At 36.1% G+C, this 15,360-nt stretch overlaps 1 protein-coding gene, 1 long non-coding RNA gene and 1 pseudogene across 4 annotated transcripts in view; 1 reads left to right on the forward strand and 2 right to left on the reverse strand.

The window, feature by feature from the left end:
• The window catches only part of LOC122454239, a 57,785-nt gene that overhangs the window by 30,167 nt on the left and 12,258 nt on the right, over positions 1-15,360 (forward strand). The gene's annotated exons all lie outside the window — the stretch shown is intronic.
• The window catches only part of MAP3K1 (mitogen-activated protein kinase kinase kinase 1), a 73,609-nt gene that overhangs the window by 9,831 nt on the left and 48,418 nt on the right, over positions 1-15,360 (reverse strand). For all 3 annotated transcript variants that reach the window (XM_043488546.1, XM_043488548.1, XM_043488547.1), the window contains exons 5-13: positions 14,624-14,740; positions 14,097-14,245; positions 9,353-9,474; positions 8,688-8,769; positions 8,390-8,573; positions 5,794-6,072; positions 2,289-2,410; positions 574-665; positions 134-323 (exon numbers count right to left, since the gene is read on the reverse strand). In XM_043488546.1, the coding sequence (XP_043344481.1) occupies positions 134-323; positions 574-665; positions 2,289-2,410; positions 5,794-6,072; positions 8,390-8,573; positions 8,688-8,769; positions 9,353-9,474; positions 14,097-14,245; positions 14,624-14,740 (1,337 nt within the window). The remainder of the gene's footprint in view (positions 1-133; positions 324-573; positions 666-2,288; positions 2,411-5,793; positions 6,073-8,389; positions 8,574-8,687; positions 8,770-9,352; positions 9,475-14,096; positions 14,246-14,623; positions 14,741-15,360) is intronic.
• LOC122454238 lies at positions 9,484-10,700 on the reverse strand (annotated as a pseudogene).

Genomic DNA, 15,360 nt, shown 5'->3' on the forward strand with positions numbered 1-15,360 from the left:
TAACCGATATGTGCTCTGTAGTTTCTGAGTCTTTCATTAATCTAAAATGTGTCCTTCTTGGATAGGTATGAGTCGGGGTGGGATGGGTTAGGTAAGAAGAGGAAAAGAAATACATTTTCAGAAGAAAAATTACCTGACTTCAACAGGCTCAGCTTGTGAAATATCAGTACTGACAATATGAGGGTAAAATTCAGCAGGAAATTCCAACAGCAGTCTATCTATGAGACAAAGCCGGCCCAGGAGTTCTTGCCAGTTGCTGGATTCAGTTTGGTTTCCAAGAATACAATTTAAGACATAATCAACACCACCAATACCAATGGATCCTACAAAAAGGAAAGCAAAAATAACTGAAAAATAGTGATATTAAAACCTAAAAACATGATCAAATTAAGTTTAATAAAAATATTCTGAATTAATTTCAAGAATTTATCTTTCAGATTAGTTTTTAATGTTAGCTGACCAAGTCAATTTATAAAATTACTTCAAAATCCTGCAACTGCCATATTAGAGATGAGATTAGGCTAAGGAAAATGATAAAATATGCTATATTAATTTTAAGTGAAAAGTTATTACCAGCTTTAAGTATTTCTCTGCCAACTGCCAACTCTCCTGCTTGGCCTTTGCACAATTCCAATAGCGTTGATATAGACAGCTGACTTGTGCGACTAAAAATGAAAGGAAGCAACATCAGGCTTGAGTCTTGGATAAAATATATATTAAAAGGAGAGTAGCAATGTAACGCCATGTGAAAAGGTGGGAAGAAATGTTTTTGAGGACTATCACTAAAACTGCATTACTGATGTCACTATAAGTCGTAATATTTATTATTAGGTCTAATTTCATAAATTTTACCTTATCCTCTATGTTAAACACAGAATCTTCACTACTGGTTCTTACACAGCAAGTATTAATTTAAATATCAAACCATATAAAAGGCTTATTTTCATTATCAGGTACTGTTAAAATAAGAAAGAAGATTCCGACATTTTGACTTCAGGATTTTCACTAAGAATTGTTAAATTAAAAACAAAATCTTCCCATCTAAAACTTTATATTCTTTTTATATAGCCAGATTGACTTCTAGATATCATAAAATCTCTTTACCATATTTCTTATAATTTTCAGTCATTCAAGTGACCAAACAACCTAACTTTAGAATTTCAGAGTGGACAACAAAACAATTGCTATAAAAGCACTGAAATTCTCAGGGCGGGGGGCGGGGGGGAGGGTGGGGGGAACAAACCCAAAACCTATGTACTATTAAGAAATGAAATTATTTTTCTAGGCATTTTACAAACATGTTAATTTTTCTCAGATATTTATAGTATTCTCTCTAAGCAACAAGAAAACCTCTAATTCTTACAACGTGCAGTCTTGTGCAGAGAGACAATGGAGGTGAAAGACAGACTTCAAGAGATGACAAGTCAAAGTTAAGTGCTTAAATTCTGAGACCCTCTATAGACTATGTCATGTGATTTAGGGAGGAAGACAAAGTTGGCCTGGAAGAGCTCCAAAAGCAGGTACCTGCAGGGGCAAACTAAGGGAGTCAATGCTCCCAACCGCCTGGGATCTGCTGGGACACAGAGAGATTAGAACTGCCAGATATGTTGACTGTGGCTATGCTTTTATGTATGAAAAATGGGTCTTTTCCTCCCAGTTTACGGAAAGGGGAAAAGGAAGAGAAAGAACCAGTGGTCTAAGAAAAGCATAGCTTGGCACAGTCCTTATCACCATACCTCGTTTCTCTACTTTGTATTTTTATACCTCCAATTAGGGCTATTCTGTCCTTTGCTGATTTTTAAGGATATTGCAGGGATATATAGAACTATTGTTATTTGACATAAACTGTCACAGAGCAAAATTCCATCACAAAGAAAATAATCACATTTTTTTAAATCTTTTTTTTCGGTCCTGATAATACAAACAATGTGTAATAATTTTATTGGTTCCTATCCTGTGTAACTCATTCTCTAAAATGAGATTATACCTCATATATCAGCTATTCTTATCAACTGGACTTCAGTTTTAAGAATATTACTTTAAAATAAAACAGAATCACAATAACGTGGAGGTCTATGCAGTTTGTTATCCTGTTTTTACCTGCCATTAGTTCTTCTTTCCAGTCCTTAAGAGCTTTAAATGTTACATGTTAATTTCAAATCTCACATTAGAAAACCATATTCAAGGCCTCATTTAATAAGCATGTATCCTTCACTCAGCAGGTGTGAGGCTCCGTGCTAGGCTTTTAGGACAAGAAGGTTTGAATCAGTTCATTAAAAGGGCCTTACCTATTGACGTCTGCACACTTGACTAGGATGGTGTCTACAACTGGCCGGAGAAGTCTCTGCAGTTTGATTCTTTCTGCCAGACTATGGCAAGGAGTATATACTAGCATGGCTCTCAACGTTTTCTGGGGGGAAAAGACTGAAGGTCAGTTTAACTACACTTAAAAAGCATCAGAGACAATGGCCTAATCTGAGACATTTTGAGAAATACAATAGTGATAGGAATAGATTATGACCCATAAATAAGAATCCATGAGTGGATACAAATAAGAAACTGAATAAATAGGGAACTCTCAACTATTTTTGTAATTTTTAAATGTCTGAATTAATTTCAAAATAGTTATTTTAAAAAGAAAGTGAGAAAAGGAGCCAATCTGAAAGAGCCCCCAATGGCTAAAGCTGGAATAATTTGGGCAACAAAGTAAATGAAGATAGTACTGACTTATAACCCAAAGAATAAAATAAATACCCATAAGTGTATGGTGACAGAAATAAAAAACTGAATAAATATATAAATGAGAAAAGATAGCTCTTCTTCATAAGAGTTACAATTAAATAATACAGAAGGAATATGGGAAATAGAAGATCATCATTAGGACACCACAGTAATGACTGCTATAGGCAAGATTCACTAACAAATGCTAAACTCTGTGGCTAGAAACAATATTTACATAGTCTCAAAGTATCTGCCCCAAGACACTTACTAAGAGTGAACTGACAGCACCCAGTAGACATCACCTTAAGCAAGTGATGAAGGATGATGGCATCACCACCATAAGACAGACTGAGGTGATGTACCTCCTGATACTGATGCAATGAGAAGGGCACGTCACCTCTGGTGTTCTTGTCAAAAATGCATAATGTGATCATGAGAAAATACCAGATAAAACCAAACTGAGGGACATTCTTCAAAATAACTGGCCAATACACTTCAAAAGTGTCAAGGTCTACAAAAGACAAGGAAAGACTGAGGGACTGTCCCAGATGGGAAGAGATTAAGGGGGCATGATAACTAAATGACATGTGAGATTGTGGACTGAATCCTAGAAAAGAAAAAAAAGACATTAATGGAAAACCCGATGAAATCTGAGTAAAGTGTGGTTTAGCTGTGAAGGACACAGTTGGGACAACTGGGGATATTTGAATATGGACTTTATAGTACATAATAATATTGTTATTAATGCTAAATTTTCAGAGCTTGCTGACTGCATTGTGGTTATACAGAATAACGTATCTGTTCTTAAGAGACACATGCTAGAGTATTGGAAGTGAAATGTCATGATGCCTACAAACAACTTCCAAATGGTTCAGCAAACAATTATCTATGGGGAGAGAGGAGAAGAGAAAACAAAGGAGGGCAAGAGGAAGCGGAGAGCGGGAAAGGAGAGCTCTAGGGGCAGGAACCACATCTGCCCCCACGGTGTCTGGCACGTAAGTAACTGTAGAGGAATCGGAATACAGGGTCATTCAGAGCCCCTATACTCTAGGAGCTCACAAATGCACTGGGACACCATCTGAACTGGGTAATAAACAACTGGAAAGTAAGGTGGTATACCAAACAGTCAAGTACGTCTGAAGCTTTATGCTGGAAAACAGTAAGAAGAAAGTAGTAAAAAGCTGAGTCGAGAACATGGGTCTTTATTTTACAACATGCTGGTCTTTATTCCATAGTATTCTGTAGGATACTGGGTCCCTCGAGATGCTAACATGAAAAACAGACCATGGTAAGATAAATGTGGGAGATAATGCATCTTATGCCATGATTAGATTCCTACTGTATATTAACTTATGAAGGTTCCTAGAAGCCTTTCAGTGAACAGACCCATTTAACCTCATGTGACTCTGTCCTTACCAATTTTAACTGAACACACACTCTTTCTTCAGGGAACTTCTCATAACCCGTCCAGACTTCCACAGAATAAGCTTTAGGAAATGCTGTTGAAGAAACAGAAACCTCTAAAGGTTTCTGAGCTGGAGAATAAAGCGGCATTTAAGGAATAATGATGGCCACTATATTCAACTTTGCTACAATGCACTAGACATTATGGTTAGAGGTTTCTATTTCAAACCTGAGAGAAAAATATTTTCATTATTTTATAGGTGAGAAAGATAAAATTTAAGAGTCCTAAAGTTACACTGCCAGCACACTGGAGAATGGGAATTTGAATCAAGTTCTCTCTGATTTTGACCATACATCCAGGTGGGCTAGGCTAGTCCCAGTTTAACTAGAAAATTATTCAAGTATTCCAGTTGGGGTGATAAATTAGGAGTTCACTCCATCTGACTCCAAACTAATGTTCATAACCCTATGCCATACTGCTATTCAAAAAGAAGATTTTACAGGCATAGTTGTCAGAGGATGGATTAGAAAAAGATTAAGGGTGGAAGTTTTCAGGTGGCGCTAGTGGCACAGAACTGGCCTGCCAACGCAGGAGACATAAGAGACTCTGGTTCCATCCCTGGGGTGGGAAGATCCTCTGGAGGAAGGCACCGCAACCCACTCCAATGTTCTTGCCTGGAGAATCCCATGGACAGAGGAGCCTAGAGGGCTACAGTCCATTCGGTCGCAAAGAATCAGATAAGACTGAAGTGACTTAGCACGCATGGAAGAGTGGAAGCAGAGAGATGAATGAGTTTTCAAAAGATCAGGTAAGAATTATTCTAAAGCAGTGGTTCTGAACTGGGGGCAGTTTCAACCCTCAGGAGACATTCAGCAATGCTTGGAGACACTGCTGGTTTTGACTGAGGAGAGGAGAGGGCTGCCACTGCCATGTAGTGGGTGAAGACCAGGAATGTTGCTAAACATCCTATGCTGCCTAAGATGCCTGTCTCAATGTCAGTAAGTGTGGAGGCTGAGAAACTCTGTTCTAAAGATGTAAGTACTCATAATTTTAGCCTACAAAATTACAAACAGAACAGCCTCCTTGTCATTCTATCTCACCATGAAACACAGCTTCTAACAGATTAAACTAGAAAAACGACTCAGTAATTTATGTCACAGAATCCTCTTTTGTGAAAAAGTTTCTGAATTTCCATACAATGTTTATTTAAAAATCAGCTCTTGTGAAGTAATTAGCCTCCAACTAATAATAAAAAATAAATAAATAAAAACCAGCTCTTAATGTCTACTAATACCATTTTTTTTTTTTAAAAAAAACGAAGGTAACTTTGGTTACTTTGCTACCCCATAAAATATTTTTGATTTGGTCATGTATAAGGTAAGGCAAATAAAGATATGAACAGCTAGCTATTGCTACTTTACAACAGCATATAAGAAAACTTAACGAGATTAAAATAAGTAAAATCCAAGTGAAGATGCTAAATGGAAAATTGCAATTTCCTGGGATTATAAAATAAAAACAAAATTTGGATTTCCCAAAATCAAATTATGTAGTTTTACTGAATCTTAAAAATGGTAACTGCAAGCTGTCAAGAAGAAAAAAAAAGAAAACAAACAACAACCCAAAGCAAACCCATACAGGTACAGTTAGAGAATAAAGCTACTTACTAAAGCAGCAACGTACACTTTGTAGACAGGGTCAGCACAGACCATTGACAAAACGTTGCAGCATGCCTCCACCACATCTCCTGAGATACTGGTCTGGGAAGACCCACTGGTGGCTCCAGCGCTTGGACTGCTTCCGCTACTGCTCCCAGAATTTCCAGTGCTCTCCCCATTTGCCAAGAGCAGAGCCCCACTAACGTCGTGGGAAAGACGTCTGAGAGCCATCTCTCTTACATTCCAGTTTCTAGAAAATAAGCAGCCAACGAGTTCCATTCCAAATACCTATAGTCAAACAGACAAAATGAATTCAATGTGAAGAAAAACTGAAGTGTTTTGCATGAAGTATGACTTTTGATTACTAAAGGAAAATTGGACATTTCTTAAATCTTCACCGTCCTATGAAGTTTTCAAATGTGTCCATAAGGACATACTCACATTTAACTGGTCATTATCAAAAGTCCTTAACATTTATTTATTAGCTCAAGTAAAACTAAGAGTGAACACCATTAAGTAATCAGATAGATATATATGTATTTCTGTGCTACTATACCTAACACAAAACAAACTAAACATATCTGTGAACAATCCCAAATTTGTATCTGTGTTAACACAGTTTGCAGAGAAAAAAACTGAAGCAAGATTTTAAAAGACAAATCAAGAAAGGTGCAGGAGCAAGGTGTTCAGGAAGTAGCAGAATTTCTCTTACTTGGTTAATTAGAAAAACACCTAATGGATAGAGCGGAAAAAATCAAAAGACTGCAAAACAACTGTGTTCAAATCAGCAAAGGATAATGAAAAATATGTATAATAAACTGTATGTCATGATAGTAACCATTACCTCTTCTGCAAAGCCAGAGAGTCCCTAAAGAGAGGATGCATGGCCTTGACATTATGGACCAGTTAGCTAAAAGTAAACTTAATATCTAAGATAACATCATATGAAAAATTTCTAACTATTAGAGACTGAATAAACATGATTTGGGGGAAACAAATTATGACAGTTTTTGTGTGTTCTGTTTTAGAGTGATAGTAAAGAAGACTAAATCAATTAGAATCTAGTGAATTTATTATATGCCTAGCACTGTTAAATGGGGCTTCCCTGGTGTCTCAGATGGTAAAGAATCTGCCTGCAATATGGGAGACCTGGGTTCGATCCCTGGGTTGGGAAGATCCCCTGAAGGAGGGCATGGCAACCCACTCCAGTATTCTTGCCTGGAGAATCCCCATGGATGGAGGATCCTGGGGGACTGCAGTCCTTGGGGTTGCAAAGAGTCAGACACAACTAAGCGACTAAGCACAGCACTGTTAAACAGCATACCACGAGTCTTATGTCTTATATGATATTCCTCATAAAAAAACAAGAAGATACAGCTTAGTCCAACCTACAGCTTAAGCAAAGCAAACTAGACCACTGCCTTGAAAAAATGGCATCCAAGGCTCAGTATCAACCTGAGAGTTTTCTTGAGGAATCATGAAGGGGCAGGTGAGAGGCTATGTTTTAGATAAAATATTTATTAAGTTTGTAAATTTTATTAGAATCCTAACATGCTAAGAAAAGAGAATTCAAAAGCTTCAGGACTATAACGGTCACAAAAAGAAAAAGGAGAGAAATTCTACTGATGTATATATAAGTGCAATGAGTTAACCTGTGTCTGCTTACAAATTTAATAGAGTTTACCAGATTGTCAAAAACACTTTATTTCACTATAATCTACTGGAGATATTGTCTGGTTTTGGATTATACATTTTAAAAAATAATAGACTAAGCAGATAACAACAAAGAAAACCATTAGAATTCAACCAACCAACAGAAATTCTGATTTACTAAGGATGAGAAAGCATTTAAGCAGAAGAGAAAGTAAAGGGATGGAAACTACTCTTACAAATCAAAAAGACTAATATATAAGGTAAATGCCACATATTTTTTCTTATTCATCCATTCAGCACGTATTAAGTACCTGACATATGCCATGAGAATACAAATTGGAGAAACTGAGTTTAAATGGTAACAGGTAAGAAAAATAACAAATTCTTGGCAGGAATGGGATTAAACACTGGAATAAGTTAGTATTAAATGGTTCTAGTGTCCATCCTTGAATAAGGATATTCACTTTTATGTCTCTTAGTTTAGAAAGATGTTTCTAGAGGTGGGAGGTGAGACTGCAAAGAATTTTTAAAGTTTCAGCTCTATTATAAGTGGCATAGTATTAACGTGATGTGTGCGTGCATGCTCAGTTGCTCAGTCATGTCCAGCTCTTTGTGACCCCATGGATTGTAGCCTGTCAGGCTACTCTGTCCATGGGATTTCCCCAGGCAAGAGAGAATCCTGGAGTGGGTTGCCACTTCCTTCTCCAAGGGATCATCTCCACCCAGGGACTGAAGCTGCCTCTTCTACACTGGCAGGCAAATTCCTTACCAATGAGCCACCTGGGAAGCCCCTGCATAGTATTAACACCAAAGGTCAAATTAAAATCTTCAGTGGAATACAAGTCATGATGGAGGCATGCAAAAGTACTTTCTTAAATTATAAACTGGGGAGACAACTACATTAACTAGCCTTAAATGGTTCTTTGAGAAATGAAGAACAAGAACTACTTGCCTGAATCCAAGGCTCAGCTAAATCTTTGTAAGAAGGAGGGATCTGCTGAGTCCCGTAATGAGTAAGGTTAAGATTGCTCTCCTGACTCCTCCGCTGGGATCCAGCCAAGGGATGCTGCTGGGTGGTCTGCTGCTGTGTAGCTCGCAGGGGAGAAGGGGAATCCACAGGGCTGGACAACTCGTGGCTGAATGAAAAGTGAACAGAGGTTGCTAAGAAGAATTAACAGACTTAAAGGACACTGTGAAAGCATTTTTATTCTTTATTAAACATACCCAAATCATTAACGCATAATTATTACCTGTAGAAATCGTGGGATCTCCACTTAGACCTACAAAGGGGACATATTAAAGGTTCTCTATTTCTTCTACATTCTTCTGCCCCTGAAAAATTATGGGGAAAAAAACTTACAAAAATGTTTAATATTTACTATTTATGTAATAATTATTCATAATGGCTACTATAGGGTTTATATATGGAAGAAGCCTCAAAACATATAATGTTGACCTAAAAGCAGGAAAACGCAGCAGGTTAGATTATGCTGATGCTCATAATTTTTGCAAATGCTATTATGTAACAAGTATCTTATATATTGTTTTCCAAAACATTCTGCCCACTTGATAATCTGGTCATGTCATGCAAACCTTGCTTTGATGTTACCCTCTCTGGAACGCCCTGCCCTTGCATTCTTCCATCCCTTTCCCTCCATGTGCACCCACCAGATCAGAACTGTTTCTAATTCTGCGCACGCCTTTCATTACCACGGTCACACTTTATAACGTTTCTTTGCTCACACAGCTCATCTCCGAACAGATCTAAACTCTTTTTTGTTGACAAGTTCACATAGGGCCTAAGTATACTTCGCCTCTCACCAGTCTTGCCAAAGGCCATGCTAAAATCCTAGCTAATACAGTTAGCGCGTAGAGTAGCCACGTTGACGAAGCACAGGGGGAAAAGCGCACGTACAAATCGACATGCAGTGGTGGTGCAGCTTGTTCCTGCAGCCGTCTTCACACACTGTGAGACTTTCTTCATCAAGCATGCCCAACAAGCAAATGGGACACATCTGTTCCTCTTCATCTTTTATACTACAAGGAAGGGGACACAAAGGCATTAACTACAAAAGAATGTCAACAGAATTAAAGCCATATGCTGAAAACAATTTTGGCTTCTTCAGACTATGAAAAAATTAGTTAGAAATTCTTGTTTAGGAGCGTCATGTACATAAACTATTTGAGAAGTATTTCTGCTGTTGTTATAATTTACAGTAATTTTGAATGTGGTTTAACCTTTCCTTGCTATGAATATAATTCAATAAATGAGCTAAATCTCAAGAGATACATGTATCACCCAAATTTTGTTACCGCACCTTTTGAATAAATGAACTACCACAAGATCTATGTATAAATATACTACATGCCAACACTGTCAAGATTTCAATTATTGGAAGGACTGTGGAACTCATCTATTCCACATCTTTAAGTATGAAGGCCTATCTTAGACACTTTTGGTGAGTATATAATCTGATCCAACTTTCCTAGAAAAAAATCTAGGAACAACTGTTTTTTGGTCCTCTGAGGCATTTTGTTTATATTACATCCCTAGAAAAAGAATCCAAGTATTTTCCCTCCTGTGTGTTTTTGTCTTGCTTCTTCATGGTCCATGATGCCAGGTGGGGTTGTCAGTACAGTGAAACCAAGCTGACGGGACAGAAGCACGTTATTCTGCCATTTTTCTAGATCTCTGAGGTGCACATCAAATCTGGGTCTGACCACTCCTCCCTTGTTTAGCCTGCCTGTGAGGTTCACAACAATTTTCGCAGCCCTGTGATCATTGATGATTTCAAATTCGCCAATGTAACCATGCTTCATCATCACTGTTAGAAACCTGATGATGACTTGGACGATGAGCATGGCCTAATAAGCATCTGGCGTTTGCCTCTCTTTTCAGCATTGTTGATATTCTTAAGAGCATCAGCCAGGACATTTGTGCACACCATTATGGCAACATGGAAAGATGATGGAAAGAGCTAGAAACAACTATTTTTAATGCACATAATCTTTCAACTAGACTTCTAGGCATATATCATAAGGAAATAGACAAATAATAAAGATATATGTGTGAGAATGTTCATTAGAGTTCGACTTAGCATAATGAAAAAAAAAAATCAACCAAAGGAACATCAAAAGAAGGTTTTAAAAAAAAAAAAGTACACCCAGGCACTATGAAGCCTGTGAAAAGGATCAGAGATACAGGATGATAAAACTATTTATAATATACTGTATGATGAAAAAACAGCAGATAACATGACAGAATTCTAACTTGTACAGAATGGTTTCATTTATGGCAAAATTGTAACTTTATTATGTGTATTTTAATTATATGATAAATATAATTATATTGTATACACCATTCCCATTATATACAAAGTAAGTATGATATCAGTAAGAAAAATATTAGCAACTCAACAGTAAAACAAGCAAAGAAGATAAAAAGGCAGCGGGCTTAAGAAAGACCAATAGCAAATAAACATAAAAAGAGAAGTACAAAATACATGTTATATTAATAAAGCTCTTATTTGTCTTTGGTGGGGGTGGGATAATCTGACTGACAAAAATTAAATAGGTTGATAATGGCATAGGAAAACAGGCTCTCATATACACTACTGGTGGGAGTGATAAAACTTAAATTTCAGGAAAGAATTTGCTAGTATTTCTTAAGATACTAAACGTACATATCCACGACCTAAAAGAACCTGTTTTCTAGAATGCTTTCCTTCAGACATATTTCAAGTAAACAGAAAACTCACTGCATTTAATTAGGAAAAAAAAAATAGAGGTGTTATAAAGAATCCACCTGCCAATGCAGGGGACACAAGAGACACAGGTTCAATCCCTGGGTTGGGAAGATCCCCTGAAGTAGGAAATGGCAATCCACTCCAGTATTCTTGCCTGGGAAGTCCCATGAACAGGAGCCTGGCGGGCTACAGTCCATGGGGCCACAAAGAGCCAGAAATGACTGAGCACCTGAGCACAAATGTCCATTAATTATGGCAATAGCAAAATACTTTGTGTTATATCCATATAAGCTTACATGACCATAGTAAGAAAGTAGAATATATTTTTGTACTGAGGAAAATGTTCTTGATATATAAAGTGAAAACATTTTTTTAAATTTAAAAAGCAAGTTGCAGATCAAATTATGTCACAACTTTATATTTGTTTAAAAATAATGAGAAAAGTATTGGGGGTAACACAGCCATGCCCCATGCTGTCTGTGGCTACTTCAGCTACAGGGCAGAGCTGAATAGCTGTGACAGAGGCCCAATAACCCTCAAAGCCCTAAGTATTTAAAGTATAAATGTTACCTGTTATAATACCACCAGTTAATAACCATTAAAATTTTTACTCATTTATTTAAGCACCTGTAATACCTTTTATATATATGAAAAATGGGTTCATGCATGACAGATAGCATAATCTGGATTTTATTTCATACCATTCAATAGTCTTCAAAAGCATAATTTTAATGGCTGCATGAGATATTCATAATATGGGTATATCTTAACCATTCAGTTGCTGGATATTTAAGTTGTTCCAAATTCTTCACCATAGTACTGTGACAAACAGCCATATGTGTAAGTCTTGTGCATTTTTCAGATTAAATTTTTTTTCTTAAAAAAACTAATACATTTACTAGATTAATGACTATAAATGTTTTAAAAAGTCACGTTACTTTTTTCCAGAAAGGCTATATCACTTTACATACAGTAAAGCATATAAGAACTGAACTGTCTCATTACAATCTATTAATTCTGTAAATTAATCTGATATATATATATAATATATATTTTTAAATAAGCATTTTCTTAGTTATTTGGCTGCCTGAACAATTTTCATACGTTTGTTAGCCCCTTGAGATTCTTTTGTGAAAATTCTTCTCATGCTCTTTGCCCACTTCTGTACTGGATCACAGGTTTCTACTGTTTTGGTGGTACGGTTTTGTTAATTATTTTTTATATATTCAATCTGTCCCAATTCTGTTTTTCATTGTTTCTTATATACTATTTTTAAATTAATATAAACTGTGATAAGATCTCCAGATAAATTTTTTTCTTGATTTTAGTCTTAAAATGTTTACTTTAGACATAAAATTTTGTGATTATATGAAACATTAACCTTCTTACCTACACAGCATACACTTAATAAGATTACAACTTCTTCAGTTTCCCCCCTTGGATACAATAAATCCAAATAAATTTAAAAAAAAACAAAACGCGAATTATGGCCAGCACATATTTAGAGGGTGCTTTTTTCATCTTAGAGAGAGATACTTTCTATTGGCTACCTGGTTTTAAGCATTTATTATTTCTTTTCCAAAATAAAAAGCTACAGAAATATCAATCAAAAGTAAAATGGCTCTAGAATAAGTTTGGGTAAGGAAGCTTGGGAAATAAAGCTAATTTTTTCCATTTATTTAGAAGAAATGAAGGCTAAGAGAAAGAGTCCTAAACCACAAGTCAGGACACTGAGGGTTTGGTTCTGCGTCTGTTCAAATGACCTGTTCTGGTTTTACTTATCACTGAACCATGTCAACCTGGAAATCTCTAATGTCCCCCAAAACTCATAAAACTCTCATTCTAAAATCAATCCATTTAAAAAAAAATAAGAAAATTCAAACATTTACTTTCTCCACAGATAAAAAAACACTTCTCTCTCAATTCTTTACTTCATCACGCTCTTATCTGATATCATCACTTTCTATTCCTCAACAATACATAAAAGGTAGATGGAATGAAAATGACAACTTAATCACTTAGACCAGTGCTTCTCAGACTGAAGTCCCTGAGAACACATAGGAGGTGCCCTTCTAAAAAAAGGAGTACTCCTTTCTGGAGCAATTTTTAAGAACCTCATTTTTTTCATTAAAACCAATAAAGAAATCTTGGAAAAGAAAGGAAACTAACATGACTTTTTATGATAATACTCTTAAGTTTTTCCACACCTGTCATATTGGTTTACAACTCAGATCTTTCAGGATTATAAGTTTAGTCTTATCAGCAATTAGGCAATGGAAAAGTTTGAGAAGCAACACAGATTTTAATTAATAACTATGATTAACGGGTATTGTAGCTCTTAATTACAAATGATTAGTCTCTTTGTTCAGAAAAGCCTACTTATGTTCTCACATGTAAAACAGGCTGTAATAATGATTCCCTGAGGACTATCTATGAGAGAAGCAGTGATATCATGAAATTTAAAAATCCTATATTTGAAAGTAATTTTGGATAACCACTTTGCCTTGTACACAGTTTATAAAAGAATTACAGACATATTCTTTACACAATGCCTCAAGTTCATTTTCTCCCAAAGTGATAAAACCTACCTAATTAGACAACATAAAAGGTGCTTGACACAAAGTGATAATTGATGAACAACAGCCACTTACTTTCTTTTTCTCATGAACTGGACATTTATTATATTCTGATATTTAAGGTGCCATTTTCAACACTGTAGGCCTCAGGACAAAATATCCAAATATACTTTGATGACTGTTAATACTTTTTACCCGTGATTTTAACTTGAAAGCCAAGATTCAATAGTTAAAGTCATTTCAGAGCAACTTAACAAGTATATATATATAAATAAATAAATTACCCCTAAAAGAGTAAAACTGGGTTAATGCCGTCAATCCCTTAAAAAGTACTAACCTGTTTTCCGAACTAGACGCAGAAGTGCTAGATGATGACAATGTATGAGAATTCGACATGCGTGAAACAAACTTCTGGATGGTGTTACGAGATGGAGCTTTGATCCTTGAGCTACGCCTACTGTGATATTTCTGGAACAGACTCTCAACCTAACATTGAAAAAAGACAGCAACGTGACATTTGTGCCATAATGTACATATGATGAGTTCTAAGGTTGAACTATTTCGCTTTTATAAGTTTTTCACAAAGACAATTTAAGAGCTTCAAAAATAAGAATACATATAGTTTACTAAGAACAGTATTTTTATAGCAGGTCAGTGTTTACTTTTTTTCACTCTAGAAGGAAAAACTAATTAGTAAACAGATTATAAGAGAACTATTTACAAACATCAAGTAATCCTTACATACACATTCACACCTCTGAAATGACCACTGTCTACTTAAATTTAAAGCTTATGGAAAAATTTCAGGAATATCATAAAAATTGGTTGACAATTTTACTCCAAATCATGCATTTAAAAAATTACCTCAAAATTCTTTAAAGTTTTTCTCCATAACATTGGGTCTGAAGGTTCTAGCTGAAATACCCGGAGCATAACAAATAGCAGATGAATACAAAATGTTCCACGCCCACAGCTGCAGTTCTAAAGAGTTAAAAAAAAAAAAAAAAACCTCTACTTTAATAAATCCGTGTTCCACTAGAACTCCTAGGTTGATCCCTTTAAAAATATTTCCAAGTTTATTATACTAAACTTTCTATTAATTTCTCATTATCTTTATATAACAAGATATATAAGGATATGCAAGAAAAGCCTACAGCTACCTCCATGAATTAATCTCTTATTTTTGATTTATTAAAAAGACCAGGGGCTTTCCTGGTGGCTCCGTGGTAAAGAATCAACCTGCCAATGCAGAAGACATGGGTTCGATCCCTGGTCCAAGAAGGTCCCATATCCCTCAGAGCAATTAAGCCTGTGCACCCCAACTACTGAGCCTGTGTTCTAGAGCCCAGGAGCCACAGCTACTGAGGCCCGCACACCCTAGAGTCCATGCTCTGCAACAAGAGAAACCACCGCAATGAGAAGCCCATGCACAACAAGGAAGAGAGCAGCCCCTGCTCGCTACAACTAGAAAAAAGCCCAAGCAGCAACAAAGCCCCGGCACAGCCATAAATGAGCTGTAAAGAGACCAAACTTGTATTCTGAAGTATATCAAATCATAGTAACACCCTTTATAAACACATTAAATAAAAGTGTTTACAGTT

The sequence above is a fragment of the Cervus canadensis genome, chromosome 16, assembly GCF_019320065.1.
Source record: "Cervus canadensis isolate Bull #8, Minnesota chromosome 16, ASM1932006v1, whole genome shotgun sequence".
In the NCBI taxonomy this organism is placed as follows: Eukaryota; Metazoa; Chordata; class Mammalia; order Artiodactyla; family Cervidae; genus Cervus; species Cervus canadensis.